This window comes from Lingula anatina, chromosome 1, assembly GCF_051362555.1.
Source record: "Lingula anatina isolate TDL-2025a chromosome 1, LinAna3.0, whole genome shotgun sequence".
Taxonomy (NCBI): domain Eukaryota; kingdom Metazoa; phylum Brachiopoda; class Lingulata; order Lingulida; family Lingulidae; genus Lingula; species Lingula anatina.
In genome coordinates this window covers 27527690-27547409 of record NC_141767.1, presented here as the reverse complement: position 1 = coordinate 27547409, position 19720 = coordinate 27527690, and the positions used below count along the sequence as shown (strand labels likewise).

The 19720-nt window shown below is 36.5% G+C and overlaps 3 protein-coding genes across 6 annotated transcripts in view; 1 reads left to right on the top strand and 2 right to left on the bottom strand.

Moving 5' to 3' along the window:
- Positions 1-400: 400 nt before the first annotated feature.
- On the bottom strand, positions 401-6038 carry LOC106155491 (uncharacterized). Its single transcript, XM_087000282.1, has 10 exons — positions 5928-6038; positions 5465-5781; positions 4612-5182; positions 4024-4374; positions 3779-3859; positions 3422-3541; positions 1990-2241; positions 1410-1520; positions 1065-1187; positions 401-812 (listed from the first exon to the last, which is right to left on the bottom strand). The coding sequence occupies exons 3-10, from the start codon at positions 4739-4741 to the stop codon at positions 508-510; spliced, it is 1473 nt and encodes a 490-aa protein (XP_086856408.1). The 5' UTR covers positions 4742-5182; positions 5465-5781; positions 5928-6038; the 3' UTR covers positions 401-507.
- Positions 6039-10251: 4213 nt separating this feature from the next.
- The window catches only part of LOC106155499 (AP-4 complex subunit beta-1), a 14022-nt gene continuing 4553 nt past the window's right edge, over positions 10252-19720 (bottom strand). Inside the window, exons 1-2 of one of the 4 annotated variants that reach the window (XM_013530377.3) lie at positions 16212-16381; positions 10252-11818 (exon numbers count right to left, since the gene is read on the bottom strand). In XM_013530377.3, the coding sequence (XP_013385831.2) occupies positions 10301-11818; positions 16212-16286 (1593 nt within the window). In that variant the 5' untranslated portion in view covers positions 16287-16381 and the 3' untranslated portion in view covers positions 10252-10300. Of the gene's footprint in view, positions 11819-13868; positions 14013-15779; positions 16155-16211; positions 16382-19720 lie in introns of those variants that run through there. The other 3 variants (XM_087002818.1, XM_087002817.1, XM_087002816.1) reach the window with 3 other exon arrangements.
- LOC106155500 (uncharacterized) overlaps positions 16388-19720 on the top strand; it is a 5770-nt gene continuing 2437 nt past the window's right edge. The window contains exons 1-3 of the mRNA XM_013530379.3: positions 16388-16540; positions 16633-16841; positions 19436-19564. Of these exons, the coding sequence (XP_013385833.2) occupies positions 16642-16841; positions 19436-19564 (329 nt within the window). The 5' untranslated portion in view covers positions 16388-16540; positions 16633-16641. The remainder of the gene's footprint in view (positions 16541-16632; positions 16842-19435; positions 19565-19720) is intronic.

The following is a 19720-nucleotide window of genomic DNA, read 5'->3' as shown; positions in this document are numbered from 1 at the left end:
TTAATATATGCAACACAGTAAAAAGCATTAATACAAGATAACGCACTTTGAATCTTTATGGGAAAATAGACCAGCTAAGTTTAAAAGTTATTCCACAAAATACGTTTATGCCAAAGTGGGAAACGTAAACTTTACGTCAGAAAAATAGATAAATCAATAATAATCAACAACCCTTTTTATGGAGTGTAATAATCCTCTACTTTAGATTATACATAATGCTTTTCATCACATGAAATGACCCACAGAGATCTCATATGACGCAATATTTTTATACACTTTTTCCACATATCTGCTTTTAATAAACGAGTATTTTTCCTGATGATTGAAGGGAAATTTATGTTTGTCATTATTCTCAAACTGCGTTACATGTTTAATGAAAAATAAGTCTACTTCCCCCACATGTTATGCATATATTTATTCCAACAAAATTGCCGACCCATCCTAAGATAGCGTATCTTTTCACGTGTAGCTTATAAAAATACCATTTACTTCTCAGATAAGCTATTTTCATTGAGTCGAATTTTTTCTACATTTTCGATTTAAACATTTACTCAGACGAGCGATAAACAATACCGAAACTAAAATGGTGAGCGCAATAAGCCATAATGTCAATCCTTCAGACTGACTGCTAGATCCTTCTTTATTGTGCAACTCCAAGGCGTTGCCGTGTTCCAGGCCTCCAAGCTCTGGGGTATGTTTCAACGCACCCGGGAAATCGTCAAAAATAGGCCGCACACAGGAGTAACTGCCGGGGGTGTTGATGCATTGTTTCTCAAAGCACAGAAAAGGAGAGAGGGTACACTCGTTTATATCTGAAATTTAAATGGCATTAATAATCAATGACAATAAATAAACAAATGAATAAATGGATGAAAACGAAATTTACTTTGACAATAAAATTCACCTTATTAGATTTATAAATCAAAGGTTTGGTAAGAATTGCTTAAATTATATGTCCACTTTCGACATTCAGCTGATACACTGTACATGTATGCAGAGGCAGAAATAACACAACAAAACTTATGAAACGTATGAATTATGTTAGAAACTTATAAGAAACTGACCAGTACATCGGTGGTTGTCCAGAGCTAACTGATACCCCAGTCCACAACTGCACACGTAGCCTCCCACAGTATCTGTGCACGTCCCCTGGCAGCCGCCGTTCCCAAAGGCACATTCGTTCATGTCTGAAAAATAGGAAATGCAGGAATGCCATATTCTTAGGAAACTAGCTAATCAATTGGTTTTATAAGTTTTTCACTTTCATTCTTGAGGTAATGTAGGTAAATATTTTTATATCGGTTTTCTGGCAATATGGGTGCACACAATCTTTGAATTTCATGCCGAAAATTTGTTTTAACTCTTAGTGTTAGGTCATATTTAGATTTATTCTTGCCAGGAATACTTACTGACACATTTGGATCCGTTTAACATAGTTATCGCACCGGATTCTTCTTCACACACACATATTGGTTGCCCATGCAAAGTGCCCAAACAACGGACATCTGCAGTTTCCAAAACTGGAAGAAGAGGAGGAGAAGAAGGAGGAAGAAGCAAAGACAGACTAAAAACGAGCCAATTAAAAAATATGTATAGCAAAAGAGTCTGTTAAAGAATAATGCTTTACACCCAAACCCAATATAGAGGTGCATTTCACCTGCTGAAATGTCCAAAAATAAAATTGAATGAATTTAAAGTTGTGTTCAATTTTTTATAACATATATGGGTACAATACAAAAATCAACGACTGTCTCAATTTAAATTCAAATTTTAATTTTTACCATGTCTTTTCATATTATGCAAAGAGCCTAAATGGTAGCGTATGTTCCGGAAACGTATGGTTAACTTTTTTTACTGTGCATTTTCCCCGTTTTTTTTTTTTTTTTTTTTTTTTTTTTTTTTTAATATTCAGTGACAAACAAACTAACGCCGTTCAAAAACAATTAACTGCTCCATACAGAAGATTTTTATAATTTTTAACCTATTAACCTTCCTCCCTGCAGGTGCGCTGGTACAGATCGGTTCCTTGGTTATGCTGCGCAGTGTGCCCTGGTAGCATGCCCGCCGTATAGGGAGTTAGACCACAGTTACCGAACTTGTCGTACACAATGCTCCTACAGAAGAAGCTATCCTCTCTTTCACAAAGAGCTTGGCACTGTTCCACCGTCTGTACAGGTTGATATGTTACGGTTGGTCGAACTGTCATGTTGGGGAACTTTTTAAAGGAGCAGCTAACAAAACCTGTTAAAATAATAATAATAATAATAATAATAATAATAATAATAATAATTATTATAACGATAATGGGCCATATGGTTTATATGTAAGCTACTTGAAAGGATTTGAAATTGGATATCAGTTGTACGTGTACCTAACAAACTTATTTAGTTTAGAGGTAGTTCACGGCATTTTGGGCGTAAAATATTACAAATAAAGAACAGTTTCTGGCACCATCGACATTGTTTAGCGTCCACCAAATATCTGTTAACAGAGTTTCAACACACCATTTTCACTTGACATAAAACAAAGCCATTGTTACAGGGGCTTTATTTAATTCTCCTGCATGGTTTGAATAGGAATCACCCATGGTAACCTAAAACAAGACTGTCGGCACTGCCTGGCATGCAAATAAAACTAGAAAACGTGCAAGATTCCACATGAGGCGGGGTTTACCATTTAGCAATAAGGGTGAAACTATACGCCAGGAATATCGTCTTAAAAAGCACTACAGAGATGACGCACAAAACATGGTGAATACGCACTGTGGTACAAAAGGTGGTAATTTTACAGTGATGAAGAAAAGCAACCAGAATATGTCTTTGGATAGACTTTACTTTTATTCGTTTTTGTACCGCACTCGCTAGTTTGCCCTTTATTCTGATCCCGCTCTCCTCTAAACAGTCTAAATTCCATCAAACCCCATGAATTCTCCCTTCATTTTATGTTTAGTCGCGATAGTTTGGGCTCCATCGGGTGGTTTCCACTGTGGGGTATTTGTGGTACTTCACTGTGGCTTGTTATGAAACAGTGTTGGTTGAAGTAAGTAAAACAAATCGTTCATCAGATCAACGACTTGGATATCCAGATCACTACTCAGATTCCTCCAAAAATATTCATAATATGGAATTTGCACGTTTACTCCGTCTTTAATTGATTTATATATGACATTACTATTTCTTGGGGATTATGTATGGTGTGTTTTACTTTGAAAAACATGCAGGTCTGTCTATCTTAATTGATTCCCTCCTATAGTTGCCTAGAACAGGTTACAGGTTAAATATTACATGAAATTACGGACATAACTCACGTCCTAAACCCTGGGAATGGCATGCGTAGATCAAATAATTTTTTCATGGGATGTAAACAATCAGGAAACTTGTTTCCTCTCGACTCTAAGAGTTATGAAATAATCGCTACATACGTTTACAGGCGTTTGGTTCTGACAACAATTGATATCCCTGGTTACATGTGCAGTAATGTCCATTTGACGACTGGATGCAAATGTGGTCACACTCGCCGTTGTTCATACTGCACACGGCAACTGAAAATGTGAGTATTGAGGGGTTTTGTATTTGTGGAATTCATTTGATGAAATATTTTACTAATCGTTTATTTTGTCAGGTTTGTCGTTAACTATGCTTGTAAACTAAAATTAGACTTCATAGCCAGTGACATGCTAACTTTGTAAGCTCTTAGCTTCGGTTCTTTCGTTGACTCCCCTGCACAATAATATTTCATCACATAATCAGCAGCAAGAGCTGTATATAGTCGTCCTTACCTTGGCGACTTTCTGGGCTTGGAATCCCTGGGGGCCCTCTTTCCCCCTTGGGACCTGGGGGCCCCGCAATTCCCGGCAAACCTATAAGTAATCGTGTTTGATATATGCCTTTAAAAAAACTAAGTCGATTAAGGGAATGACGAACAGGTCTGAGAAATAGCCACAAGTAAGCTATATGTTTTACAGTAAGAAGTTCTAATTAATATGCGGCTTCATGCACATTGAAGAAAAAATGAACGCGTTACCAACAGGCCCCGGTCTACCAGGAGACCCATCCTCTCCATTGAATCCTCGAGGACCAGCCACACCCTTATCACCACGTGCGCCGGTCTGCCCAGTACGTCCCGAGACTCCAGGTGCTCCCGTTATTCCTCGCAATCCTGTTCTACCACTTGGTCCAACGGGTCCAGTCGGACCATCAGAACCTCGTTCACCTTTTGGACCCTGCCTTCCGACTAAGCCAGTTGGGCCCTGAGGGCCAGTGTTTCCTCGAGGTCCAGGGAAACCAGTGAACCCAGAGGTACCTCTGTCGCCTTTGTTGCCCTTTTCCCCAGACGCCCCTGTTGGTCCTTCTCTGCCGTTGCCACCAGGAACACCTATTTTACACGAACACACAATCTAAGAATTGACTGAAAACCCAGCTACATGTATCAACACGAGAGCGACAGCGTGTGCATTAATGGGATTGCTTTCATATGGTAAGCAAAACAAACTATCCCAAATTTTCGCATATAAAATGGCTTATAAGAAGCGCATAACACACCACTTTTTATTTTTGAATTTTAATGTTTTAGAAATCAGGCCTTCTGTCTAGCATCGGCACCCATACGCACCTCTCATTCCAGTTGGTCCTGTCGGCCCAGTTCTACCGGAAATACCATTTTTTCCAGGCGGTCCCATTTCACCCCTCGGCCCTGTATGGCCGTAGACACCGCGGGCACCTGAAGGTCCAGTGGGTCCCATTGGTCCTGTTGGACCTGGGAGACCATTGCCCCCTTAAAAATATAAGATTGAAAGGGATAAAGTTGAAGATCATTCTAATGAAACATTACAAAATTAGGATTGAAAATGCACCAATATTTAATTGCAGTGCCTTTAATGAGTAAGTTTTCAAACTGATCAGATTCACATTTGAAACGCTTTCCAGGGCAAAGAATCCCTACCAATCTGAGAAGTACCTTGCAGAGAAACGTATTCCACTGCTATGGAATGTTTCATTTCCAAGCTTCTTTTAGGAAAAGTTTTGACACTTCCTTGTTTTACGTATGGGAACTCTCCATTTGGTTCTAGGTAGTGCACTCGATACCTCGCCACCAGATCAAACGTTATAGGGTCAAAGTCTGCTCCAAATGACCATCCAATGTGAGAACCATTTTTAATGTAAGGGGCATCCGATACTGGGATCTAAAAAGGATAAACGTTAAATACATTTTTACTTATGAAATTGCACTACTTACTTTGCCTTTTTTTCTTCTTTTTACTGAAAAAGAAACAAATGTAAACAAATTCAAAGATAAATACCAATACGGCTTTTTTTCGAAGAAAAGGACTCTAAACTCATATAACAGCAGATTTTTCTTACAAGGATTGTCTGGGATTGCTCTCTCTCTCTCTCTCTCTCATGACACTTCAAGTGATATGAATTGTTACAAAACAAAGGCAAATGAAATAAAATTCTCCCCTTACCCTTACTTCCCCGGGTGTCTGCGGCAAAAAAACGTTCGTCAGCTGATACTCCAAACGGTGAGTAAGGGTAGCCTCATCTACTGGATACCAGATCTGGAGTGCGACAGGCATTTCAGCCGGAATTGGCCCGGCGCCTCCCACATCCTCCAAACCAGTGTCTATATACAACACAAATGCTGCCAACAAACCCTCGGGAAGAACTATTTCTTTGTCAAGGTAGACGCCTCTATTGAAGTTTCGGAAGAAGAATCGTCTATCTTGAATTTTGTTTCCTACACGTCTTAGTTCACGAGAGAGCCTGTCATTGGATGGCAATACTGAAAAATTATGGCACTTTATAAAAATATTTTCCAAATAGTTTTCTTATCTTGAAGTTTGTTTTTAATTTTGTAAGTGGGTTATATACATTTGTATTCTTTGACCACTTCCTGTTTTATCTTTTTAAATATATATTTTCGCTTACCCGTACTTGGTTGCAGATAGATACACAAAAACACCAAGAAATTTGAAAGCACCCGACCATTCTGAAATACCTACAATACGAAATGTTTTAACATTACAGCGCATATACATGTATAAATGCAAAATAAAATAAAAAACGCAAAAATAAATAAATAAAACACCATATCTAAAATTGAAATAATCCTTAGGAAGAAAAGCTAGTGTCTTACCATGTTTTTTCCCGATGCGATATAAATGATACGACGTCGTTTTCGTTAGGATTGTTAAAAAGTTAGTACGTAAAATTAAGTTCTTTTAAATCGGATTCAGGAAGCCATAAAATATTCTAGATTTATGAACTCACGCTCTTAACATTAACAGTTTCCGGACACCTGTATTCCGCTGGATGTCATTTTCCATTATCTTTTTATGGCGACATTGAATTTTAAGAGTGGAGAATTCTAATTAAAAAAGGAGTATGATAAATTTATTTCTCACGTGCTTTATAAATCAACAAAGGACGATTATTCCTTAAAAGAAAACGGGGTACACTATAAAATTTATTGAAGTTATTAATAACACACTCAGTCTGAATTTGCAAGATTTCAAGAATGAAACTCTAAGGCAAACCACCCCTGATAGAGGGATGATTCACCTGGATAGCTTCATTACCCAATAAATATACTGTATACAGACATCTAAGCAATATAATTATATTGGAGGTAAACAAATCCGATGTGAGCTGTTGATTGAATACCAAATTATTACTTTATTATTACGCAAATTCACGTTTTCATTTTTATGTACTTTCTTTTTTTCTACGGACGATCACAAACTGCGTGATTTTTTTGTAAGTAGTCATGGAATACTTTCATCTAAACGATTTGTGTTCAAATTCGAGGTGCTATGCAAGCAGTGTTTGCCTCTTAGGAAAATAAGTTGCTGGACCGAAAGCTCAGCCATCTTGGAAATCAGCTGGCTAGAATGCCTGCCGGGTGGGAAAACTTCTCTGCCCGTTCTGAAAATTGTCTGCCCCGGGAAGACGGTCCAGCCTTAATTTCTAACACTGTATGCAAGGATATGACATTATACTTTTGCGTCATTATAACGACTGAATTTCTATACTGCCAAGATCTGTAGACACTTTTATGAGGCACTAAATTTTTAGATTGGGTGTTCGATACGTTATAAAGGCCCACGCCTTTTACATGAAATATACTTATTTTGATATTAGTACAATGTAATGGACACTTTTAGGGTAAAAACCTCCTTTAACGCGTTTTACTCACCTCACGCACTTTTGCATACAGGGTGTCCAAGTTTTTAAAGTCTGTTGCCTTTTAAAATGGTGTGAGATAGTGATCGGTGTCCGCTGGAACTAGTTAAGATGTTAGCCTGAAAATTGATGACTAGTGTGAATTACAATCCAGAGCCGACATGTGGTTTCACCTTCTTTAAGGCTCTATTCCCATAGATTTTAGATCGATCTATCCCCGCGGGGAGTCTCACTAGATTACTGTCAGATAATCCGGCTTAAATGTCCGTCCCGCCTACTACAAGCTGTAAAGGGGGTAATTAACTTTCGTGTCCGCACGGCTGACAGCTATTTAGCGTGAACCCCCAGGGAGTTAGGTCGATCTAAAGTAGGTCAATCTAATCTATGGAAATGGGGTGTAAAACTTAAAAGTTAGGAGTTAGGAATCCTTAACTGCGATGTTCCATCAAATAAGGCCATTGTTTCCAGATAAAATCGGAAGTAAGCCTTTCAACAAAATTACCTACACCGAATTGTAATGCTTGTTGTTGAGGTTGATTAAATAGTTTTTAAAAACGATGTTGATAGCTGTTCAGGTGAGAGAGATCAGTTTGAAATCGATATTTCAGTTTTAAAAATGCTGCGCTTTCGTCATTAGAATAAGCAGATTCACCCTGGTGCATTTTTGAAGGGACAGCATTATCTCGTAACATGACAATTTTTATAAGGAAGAGATAAGGAAAGAATCTTTACGTATAGAAACCAGTTTAGAAGGAGACAAGTTTGAGCTTTATTTCTTCTTCTGTTAGTGACTAGGATAAAAACCTACCTTCTACCAAGGTAACAAATTTTTTGCCAGATATTTACAAATATTTCTTTGGTTTTTCAATGCAAATGTCTGTTCTGTGAGAATTTTCGCGAAAAAAAGTCACCACTGAGCTGGGATCTGGTAGAGAATTATTATGAAAAACATTCACTTATATACTCCCACTGAATTTATAGTGGTTTCCCCTGAAAAAGAGCAAAGCGCACACATTACGTTAATGTCATTTATCAACACTATTCAGTGTTTATCATTAATCTGCTTCATTTCTTTTTATCAATGGGGCTTTCAATAAATCTGACGTCATCGGCCAAATTTCGAACATCATACTTGAGTTTGTTCCGTTCTTTTAACTGGCATGTCCTATTGCTTAAATCAGCTTGGATCAAGGAGACATAAAACAAAATGCTCTCCAAAGATCAGCTCTCGCGTTACTATTGATTATGACGGATATGGTCGGGCTTATTGAGGACAGGCTCACTTAATATGAACTTGATCAGTACTGACATTTTTGTCAAGTTTCGTCTTTTTAGAAATACACCCTTTTTATGCATGTACGGATTTTCATGTCATTCACATTTTCCTTTTGCTGTTCCGAGAAAAGCCAGCTGTACCAAACTAGAATAGTGCTTACGTTAGTCTTAACTTAGTCGTAAATTTACGCATATCAACATTTTAAGGCTCATATAATATGTATTGGCCCTCTTATATTTTTTAATCTACAAGATGTAAGCTGGATTAAATTAAATGATATCACATGGTGTATATAAGATCATGAAATAGTTGACACTGTTGTAAAACTATAAAAAGAAAGCAATGTTGCGTAATTTTGGCTTTATTTTCAGACTCAAAAGTTTCAATACCAAATGTGAAGGTGTTCAAATCCATTAATTGGAATACGCACTGCCTCCAACGCGTTTTCCACATTCTCAACAGGCATCATCAATCAAACATTTAATTTTTTTTTTTTACATACTATAATAATATTTTGATTCGGAATACATTTACGATTTTATTGCTATATATCCAAGGCAACAGCAAAGTTAACATATTGTAACGTTTTAACTTCTAAATCAAAATGGAATAATGTAGCTTATGAATTTCTCAGTCACTGAAATGCTCATTTTGTGTTTATTTATGCCGTCATCCCATTATGACTGCAGTTGCGAATTCCTCATTAACCCAATTATACCATCCACGTATTGTTGGGCGGTGATGCAACGAAGCCTTACTCGGGCGTAGTAAAGACGATCGATTTTTGTCTTGGTGCAACGGTCGTAAGCAGTGAGAGTAAACCTGGTGCACGGACACTAGGTATTGCGGTTTACGACAGTCGTATCCGAGTAAATTTACGCCCCGTTGTCGTGTAAGCGGAAACTGCGTAATACCCGTCTTTGCACGTTTTATAAATCAATCTAGTCTGGTTCTAACTGGATTAAGTTCCGTGATTTTTAATCATTCGTTATCATTTGCTTAAATAGTGTTTCTGCAACCTGAAAGCAAACAATTTTACATACGCAAAAACACTCCCTTTGGATTACGAAGGAAAACCAAATCTGAATGAAATTTTTATGAAACTTCATTTCTCATCTAACTAAACAAAAAGCTTTTCTTCTAAGAAAAAGCATTTTGTTATATTCAACATCTTGTTGAAGAAGATGGAAATAAAAGCGTCGTTATAACAACTGCATATCTTTCACTGCTAAGGTCTGTCGACACTTCTCTTTTTTGTAGCACTAATATTTTATAGATTTAGTGTTTGATACTTAATAAAGGCCTACACTGTACGTTTGGGGTAATAAGCGGTTTCCCCGCTTCTCTTATATGGAATTTGCTTACATTGATTTCAGTACAATAAAATAAACACTAATAGGGTAAACACTCCCTTTTATCATTTTTTCACCAATTCACGCACTTGTGCATAAAGCGTGGCCAAGCGTTTATCGTCAGTTTCGTTGTATTTAATAAACAGGCTTTAAAAAAGATGATGATAGCTGTTAAGGTGAAGGACTTCCTCTATCAGATACACTGCAGGTTTCCATGTACAAGTACTATGCGGTGTCGCGTTAGCGGAAACTGCGTAGTACGCTTTCGTCTTTACATGTTTTGTAAATCAGTCTAGTCTGGTTCTAACTGGATTAAGATCCGTGTTTTTTTTTTAGTCATTCATTATCATTTGCTTGAATAGTGTTACTGCAACCTAATAGGAAATAATATTATATACGCAAAAACACTCCCTTTGCACTACGAAGGAAAACCAAATCTGAATGACATTATTACGAAACTTTATTCATTTAATTAAACAGAAACTGTACATCTACCTGCTAAGAACAAGCCTTTTGGTATATTCAACATCTTTTTGAAGAAGATGGAAATAAAAACGTGCTCTTTCTTGCACATCACAGTCTTTCTCCTCTATCATAAGAAACTCAAGCAGCTTGCCCAGAGTGTCCTGACATTCCGCGGGTCTTTTAGCAAATAGCTTTACACATGCAGACAGAAGATGCATCTTTACGCCCGTGTCACAGAGCTCTCCCAGTTTTTCTGAATAATCCTCCAGCATGTAAGGGGCATCATCTATATGTTCTCCATATTCACCCAGGAGCCAGAACATAGCACACAACCCTTCTGGGTCTTGGATAACTTCAGCACATTGCTCTAAGCCATGAAATATTTTTTCCAATTCGCCCAATTGATCGATATCTAAGGATTTCAGAACCTGCAAAACACTACTTGATATGTAGTCTACATTTAAATGAAAAAGACTGACCAATCTGCTGATGCAAGTACCTAAGTGACAGTTATGCTTTATAGCGATTTTACCAATTGCAAATATGGCATTTTGGACTACTTCAATTGAGTGATCTTTAGAAAGCATCATCAGCTCATCTAACGCATTTTTCACCTTATCTTCTGACGCAATCATGGGGATTATTTTCAATTTTTTCACTTTAAGGTACACAGGTTCTTTTTGTTTACAGAAAAAGGATTTTATATCATCTGCAAACAAATCCCCACTTTCAGGAAGAATGTTCTCATCAATGAATGTTAGAATCATAAAACAAACTTCTGGATTGCCTGCATTTAGGAAACTGACCAGACTTGGCTTTATCCTTTTACATATTTCAGTTTTCAGATGTGGCAAGTCCTTACTAAGGTGCAGGAAAACTTTGAATGTGGCTTCTACAACAGCACTGTTACTGTGACCAAGAAATTTGTCTAAAATGTTCATAATTTCAAACACCTCATTTTCGCTTTTTGGTTTGTAATTTGTTAAGACATCCATTACAGTTGCAACACCCCATTCCGTCAACTCCTCCAGTTTGTTCAGTAGATGATAGGCAATTTTTCTGTTCACAACAACACCACCTTCATTGTGCAATATTTCATTCAATGCATGCAAGCAGTTGACTACAACAATAGGATCCGAGTCACGAAGCATGCCATACAAAAGGTCCACTAATCCCAGGTTGTCGATAACAAGAGGCAAACTTTTATAAATTCTAGCACAACTCATGGCAGCAATGCGTCGCACGTAAGCACTTTGATCCTGCAGAGCTAGTTTCAAAGGTTTCAAACTGTACTGCATCAACTCTGTATCCCTCAGTGAACATAACGTTTTCAGAGCAAGGCCACGGATGGTTGGGTTAGGATCTGCACAGTCTTTCAACAGTGTGTTTAGGGCCAGTAGAAGGTCTTCATTCTTTTGGTTGGCACATTTCTCCAGGTAAAGACAGGCAAGCTTTTTGATGACTAGGTCATTACTGGCTAAATGTTTGACCATCTGAGGTGTTAACAAACTTGTGTCTTCCCCTTTTGAGACTGCAACTAAAACCTGAAAATGTCAATGAAATCATACACAACTGTTGGTATAAAATCAATATTAAAGTTGTTTACTGTTAAAACACTTTTTGTGAGTTGGCCCATTGTCCTGGTATTTTGGACTGAAGGATAAGCAAGGCATGTATTGATATGTACAACGTCATATTTTTACTGAAAAATATTATGCAATATCACTGATATCTTGCCATCTATAAAGATAATTGTTGCTTTTTCGTGACATTCAGTCATTCAACATGGTCTGGAAATGAAAATGCTCATTACAGATAAGACAAGGACTTTGTTTACAAGGCTAAAGTAAGAAACATCAGAACAGGAAACTATATTACGTATGTGTATCATAACAATAACACTATCACCTTGTTTACATATTTTGTCTTGAATATGAGTCACAAGTCATTAGCATGTTTACATGAACAAGTGCACACACACTAAGGGATATGTGAAAGCAGTAAGAATTACTGTGTGACATATTTAATCTGTTGCCAAGGGCTCAATTTGGTTCATCCAGATTTTAGTCAAAATCAATCTGTTTTGATGCCTTCCAAATAAAATTATCATTACAATTATCACCACGTATTTCGGAAATAAAGAGCATTGTCAACAGAAAGTATCAGATATATGGCCAAAAGGAGGTTTAAGATCCGGAAGGAGTTTGATAAATAAAGCCAATCCTCAACCCCCCCCCCAAAAAAAAAAAAGTAAAATAAATAAATAAAATAAATAAAGAATAAAAGTAATAAATAGAATTAAAACAATAAATGATGATAAATAATAATAAAACAACAAATCAGGAAAGTGTGATTTAGTTTTTAACAAAATCCAGTAGAATGCCTAAGCTACGTTTGTCATTCCAGTATATTCAGGGCAGACAATAAAGCTGATCACAACAATTAAGCAACATGAACAACATCATGCACCACCAAGTTTTCTTGACTTTACCCAAGTACTTTCAGTTACAAAGGGGTGTGTTAGACATTAACTATTAAGTGGCTTAAACTGAATGCAATTTAGGGAGAATTCCCGAGGAGTAAGATCGATCCAGTTAGTACGATAGGGTTATGGAAATGGTCCCTTAAATCACCAAAGGTGGAAGGAAAAGAGACCAACAGCAGATTTAAATATAATCACAATCACCACAAGTCCACAGAACAATGCTCATATGGGAATTTAGTGATGCAATCTTTGACTTGGTTCCCTTACTTAGATCGCATTCACAACGAGTTGAGCCATGGCTTTACAAATCCTGGAACTAAATATGGCCGACGTACATGGAGGAAAAACCGCCTAATCTTTTAATAGTCTCCGCCTTTTAATAGTCTCCGCGGGGGTACAGTCATTAAATCTCGGCTCCATTGGGACGACACATGGGGAGGCGTATGAGAGGCGGAGAGACTATTAAAAGATTAGGCGGTTTTTCTTTCATGTACGTCCACCAAATAGTTCCAGGATTTGTAAAGCCATGGCTCAACTTGTTGTGAATGCGATCTTAGATTGATCCATCTGGATTGACCTAACTCCCTGGGGGTGTGGAAGGGGTGGGGGGTGGGGGCTTCACGCTAAATTGCTATCAGCTTAAGATACTTAAACGTCTGTCAGGCCTACCGAATCAGCTAAGGGGTAAAAATAATTACCCCCTAACAGTTTTACTAGGCGTGACAGATGTTTAAGCCGGTTAGTTTGATAGCAATGTTGTGAGACTCCCCAGGGAGATAGATCGATCCAAATATCTGTGGGAATGGTCCCTATGATGATGCTATGGTCTACGACATTTCCAAAGTATTTTCACCACATGAAGCAATCATGTACCCAATTTGCCGACTGGACTGCAATTTTTATTTAGGCCATAAAACACACACAAAATTTTTTCAAATGACTTTTAAAACCATGCTGCATGCCGAAATCAGCATTGGTGACTGTGTGACCTATACTTTCAGTACACAGACACATGGAAGCCTTAAACAAAGTCTGTGCAAATTAACTGCCAAATTATGAAAAAGGGGAACCTTTAAGACAAACTGCACAAAAGCACTTACTTAACTCACATAATATTTTGAGATAGTAACATCTAACTACTGAATGTTGATTTGGTAAAAGTCCATGTATTCCAGCAGCACAGACTGTGACCAAAATATAAACTACAAAAGAAGTACTCAGGCGTAATATCCAGATCAGAGCAGCTGAACTGGTTGAAACCAGTTTGTGGTCAAGGCACTATACTGCCCTTCAATCTAATATAATTACAGTATTATGTTATTGCTTCATAAACCATTGGAACTTCGAAACTTTTGGCATTGATAGTTCTAGTTGAAAATTTTTTTTCCCAAATATATAACCTATTATTTTGAAAGCTGTTTTATTTAATGTCTCTGGCCAGACTATATTATTTTTAGTTCAAAATATGAATATATATATATATATATATATATATATATATATATATATATATGGGTGCAGGAACTAAATAAATATACAGACCTGTTATATACCAGTACTGACATAAAAAAGAAATTGATATTTTAAACATGCAATCTAAATGAAAATAAGGACTTATTTTATTCATTTTACTATAAAAATTAAAAACATAAAATTAAATCCCCACAAAGAAATATAATTGTTTATTTTATATATGTATTGGACATCCACCCGGTATTTAGTTTAGACATGAAAAAAAAAATCAAAACATTTAGTCAAGAAATTTAATTGTGAAAAGTAAAAAATATATAAACTAATATAATAATAATGTTCATAAAAAGATCAGTAATTTGTAATTTTCTTGCATTAATTTTCATAGTTTTACATCTTTCTGTCTGACTGGGCAAAGGCCTGTAGATACTAGTTTGTGTTCAATTTTGTGACAACATGCATATTTGTCAAAAAAATTTGTGCTTCCAAGTTACCACACCTTGGCAGCTTGGCAGATGCCAAGAGTTAGGGTCAGGCCCTGATATACAAAATTTAAGTATGAGCTCAGCCCCTATGGAGAAACAATCAATCTGAGTGTGTGGTGTAATGAAACTACCCAGCCCCTACCCACCTTTTAAACCTGCTTCAGCAGTAGAGGAGAATAATTACAGGGTAATGTGTAATTAAGTGATTTGGCTAGGCATTGCATTACGTAACATAGACAGGGATGTGCCCTACTCAGCATGGACCAGTTAGCACTTGGATCTTCTCTTTCTGAATGGGGCCTGAGACAGTTTTCTGCATAGTTTATTTAGGGCTTAAACTCGAGTCTCTACCACTATAAAGTTCTCTCTATCGGTCAGTCCCTCTAGCATCAGTCTCCCTCTCCCTCTTCTATCTCCTAACCCAATTTGCATTTTAAATGAACTTTGTCTGATATGCAACCTGCCATACACACTATGTCAATGGCCTGAATATATTAAAGCTTACTTGTAGATACATTTCAAATGAACTTGTCTGAGCAAATATGCAAATCGCATGCAAACTATAACTACTATCAATGGTTCAATCATGCAACCTGCCAAATACACATCTGAGTATATCAAAGCTTTTAATAATTAAAATTATAGTTACACTTCAAATTAACCTGGTTGGAAAAATATGCAAATCACATTCAAACTATAATTACTACCAATATAACTTTACTAAATACTGCCAATATAACTATATATATATATATATATATATATATATATATATATATATATATATATATATATATATATATATATATATATATATATATATATATACAGGGGCGGATTTAGGGCGTCTTCTGGGTCTTCCGGAAGATGGTCAGATTTGTCAAGTTTACATTGACGGGTATCTAATTTTTTCTGTCGGAAGACGGTCAAAAATGGAGGATGGATCAACAAAGATAAATTGGAAGACTGTCAGAAAATAACTCTGGATCCGCCCCTGATATATATATATATATATATATATATATATATATATATATATAGCTTCATCAATGGTGTTCACTACACCTTGTCTCGACGCTATGATGATGCTATGGGATGGTACCTTGCATGTACATGTTACTAGGCCAGAAAACTGAGTCAAAAAAGGTCACCCCTCTCAAATTCACCGTTTTTTCTTTTGGCTTTTGCAAGTAAAATCTGAATCTGGATGTGTAAGCGTAGCATGGCCTGCTCGGCATAGAAGTGATGGGGCAGAGAGTGATTTGTGAGTATTACCTTCAGTCTGAGTACTGGTGTTAAGAACGAGTCAGCAGACTGTAGACAAACTATAGATAAACAGGGACAGGAGAAATAAATAAATTAGAAGGAGTGTGGCGATAAATGTATCATTGTTTATGTTGCCATTGCTACACTGCAGCGTATCGATATGTTGACATTTAAAAATGCAGGCTTTGAAGAGGTGTACTTCGGGCTTCACCGATCATAACAGATCCTCACCTGCGTTATAGCTTGGCGACAAGCAAAAACATCAGTCTGCAGTTCCGGTTTAGCTAAGATGTGAGAGAGCGACATAGCATCCGCTTTTTCTGTTAGCCAGAAAACTTGGGGGGAAATATCCACAACCGTACACGCCTAATAGCTAGTAAGTTCCAGATTCAACATCACCTCTTCCGTTCGTGTTCACACCGTCTGTCAGGATTCTAGGAGAAATTTTTGTAACGAACGATGCTATTGGCTTTCAAAAACGTGACGTCACTTCACGTCGACGACTTATAAACAACAAGCACGCTGCACTGAGGTTGCTTTTCGCTGTTTTGCTGAAAGAGGTAGGTAAGCTACCGTGTGCGATGAATTTTTTCTTACCATTTGCGACAAATTTTAGAGTGCTCATATAGATCGAAACGCGTTTTCCTTACAGGTTGGCCACATGACTGAAGTCAGTGAAGAGGGAGAGAGTATTTTTTGTGAGAAAGCAAAAAAAGAACAAAAAACGGAATTATGCCCAAGTGCTTCCAATGCCAATGGTTTGGTGGTTCGACCTATGTCAGTGGATGATGCAGATATTGTGGCAAGGCTGACGGTGAAGGCGTTCAAAGCTAAATTTGAATGGGCTGTTGGAAAAAAGAGGTAAGAGAGAGCAAATTTACTAAGTTCGTAAATTGGAAAACGACATGGTGAAAATTTCTAAAATGATTTGTGCATTTAGGATATGTTTTAATTGTTTCTTTTTTCATAACTTGGCTGTCACAGTTTTGTTTTTGCCACTTCAGATGTAGGGTGGAATCAAATATTAAATTTTGTTAAGTTGTGAATATTTTAAGATTAAACTATTGAAAAATGAAGAAAACAAATAAGTTAATTAACTAACCCAGATCAAAATTAACTAACCCAGATCAAGTGGGGCCCCTGCTTAAAAAGGGTCATTATAATACCAGAAAAGGGAGCAATTGCAAAAGAAATGTCCAATAATAATAATAAAAAAAAATATATATATATATATATATATATATATATATATATATATATATATATATCTCAAATGGCAATAAGTGCTGTATTTTTAAAGCTTACAGAAGTCTGGGTATTATGTTTAAAGACTTGTATTCAAATTCTTAAAGGGTATTATATAAACAAAAAAAGAGGGAAATAATCTGATTGAATTGTAAGGCTATCATCCACTTTTCTGCTCTTGAGATTTTTCATTTTAGATTGATGAAAGGGGTTTGTGGCATGCAAGAGCATCTGGCCTTTGTATAAACATAGAGATGTGACTAGGTTTTATATGCTGATTATTGACTGCATAGTTGCTGCTTTGAAATAAGCAAAATCACTAGTTTACCTTTTTTAAGTCAGAGCAGGAGTGATTTGGCATGGAACTTAGGAAGCTACAGGTATATACATATTGCATAGGCAGGGATGTGGTAATTTACCACCATCTGCTTTCAATAGAGAGGATTAACAATTTATATAGGTAAAAATATATTACTTAAAACAGTTTGAAGGGATAAAGTTGAGAACAGTTGTACAGATCTTTTTATGTGTGCATATTGATATGTGTAATATGCAGTGATTTCAATATGGCAGTTTGGAAAATAATCCAGTTGTTTTTTAAAATTTTGTTTGCTTATCATGTAAGAGCGTGAGGTGGGGGATGATAACAAAAGGTCGCAAGGGCCAGTGGGGTCAACAGGGCATCTAAGGGGATATTGGTTATCTGTGTTTTATTTGGAAAATGTTATTCCCAATTATCACACTGCATAATTTATTGTTTCACACACACATACAGGCACATATACACATTAGTGATAAACATATTTTACTGTATAAATTAAAAAAAAACAACTGATTTCTTTGCTTTTACGTGCAGTCTCCTTACATGAAAACAGGTTAATAAAACTGACAAGTGTTTTGTCATTATTTAGGTGAACTAGTACATTTTTGTACAGGTTCAGAGAAAAGTCAAATATGATTCAGTTTTAGGTTTGTCTGATATGAATGCAGGTTATGAAGATGATAATAACTAAGGGTGCATTCCCAGAGATTTAGATTGATCCAGAGGTTTAAATTTAGATCGGCCAAACTTCCTAGAGGTTCACGCTAAATTATAGTCAGTCGAGTGCGCACCATAGTTAATTACCCGCTTTAAGTAGGCGGGACAGACGCTTAAGCCAGCTAAGCTGACAGTAATCTAGTGAGACTTCCCACAGGGATAGATCGATCTAAAATCATTGGGAATGGGGTCTAAGCCAAGTTTGTTGCTGAGACTTGTACACATGCTATGGGGAGTAATTTTTGTAGCTTAGGCTTCAATGACAAAGAGAAACATTTACTGCCTGAACACAAGTAGTCATATCAATTGATTCTGTCAGGGAGTGAGTATTTCATGTTCACAAAAAAAAACATGTTGAAAAAAGTTAACCAAAATTAAGTGAGAAATAGCTTTTGAACCTGCTACTAAACATTTCTATGTAAATGATTATGAAGCATTTGAGTTAAAGTACCATATACAGTATTTTTTCACCCAGGTTACCTTATCTTCTGTTCATGGTCACACTGCCATATAGGTTAAAATATAAATTTACATTCTTTGTGAAAAGAGCATAAAGCGTTCAGTGTAATCCAATAAGGAGTACAAAGGTCTTTTTGGGTACAGTGTACTGGGATGTCCTATAAGAGTGTCATGTATGTTGTCCTAAAGAATGATGCAGTGTGTATAATTACGTATATGTAACAATGCATGGTATGCTGATGTGCATATTATGCTGTTGAGATTGCAGGGCATGACTGTTGCAAAGTATTTAGAGTGATAAGAGAGACAATTATGTTAAGTCATACGTTTGTGTGCGTGTTGTGTTTCAATGTGTGCATTAATTCAAATATAGGATTAAAAAAGTTCTAAGAACCAAAGTCATTTCTTATATGAGAGAATGTTTGTTTGGCAAATGGCAAATACTGAACGAATTGTATGTGGCAAATATGTGTTTGAGATTTTGTTAGTAATTACTGAATTGCCTGTCCTGTTTTAGCAGTCCAAATGTCTTCAAATTCATAAATGCATTCATTATATATCCATAAATGATTCAGTGAAATATAGCCTATTTTGATGCACTGTTAATTGAAGTTGCAAAAAAGGAGAAGAAACTAATATGATGAAATTCAGAAAGTAAAGATGTACGTTTCTTATTTAAATTAACCCTTTAATGTAAATTTTTTCTTTGTAGCATAGAGAAGATAGTGGCTGGGCAAGCAGCAGAGAACAGAGATCCTAAAAAATACCAACACCGCATATTCATAGCAGAATATGATGGAAAGGTAGCTGGTTGTATTGGGATCAAGTTCTTTGGAGACAAGTAAGTTCTGTTACATCATATTTATTAGCATAGAGCTGATAAAACCAAGAATATCCCATAGTTTCAGTGAGATTGATTTCTGTGTAAGACTTTGTGATTAAAAAAAAATGTGGTGCTTTTGTTTGAAGAGGCAGATCGATGAGAATACTTATTAAT

Coding starts and splice junctions, on each gene's coding strand:
- LOC106155491 (XM_087000282.1), bottom strand. CDS start 4,741: ATGGGACCCACTGGACCTTCAGGTGCCCGCGGTGTCTACGGCCATACA. Junction 3,542..3,778: donor AAGCCCAGAAAGTCGCCAAG/GTAAGGACGACT, acceptor TCACATTTTCAG/TTGCCGTGTGCAGTATGAAC. Junction 813..1,064: donor GGACAACCACCGATGTACTG/GTCAGTTTCTTA, acceptor TTTAAATTTCAG/ATATAAACGAGTGTACCCTC.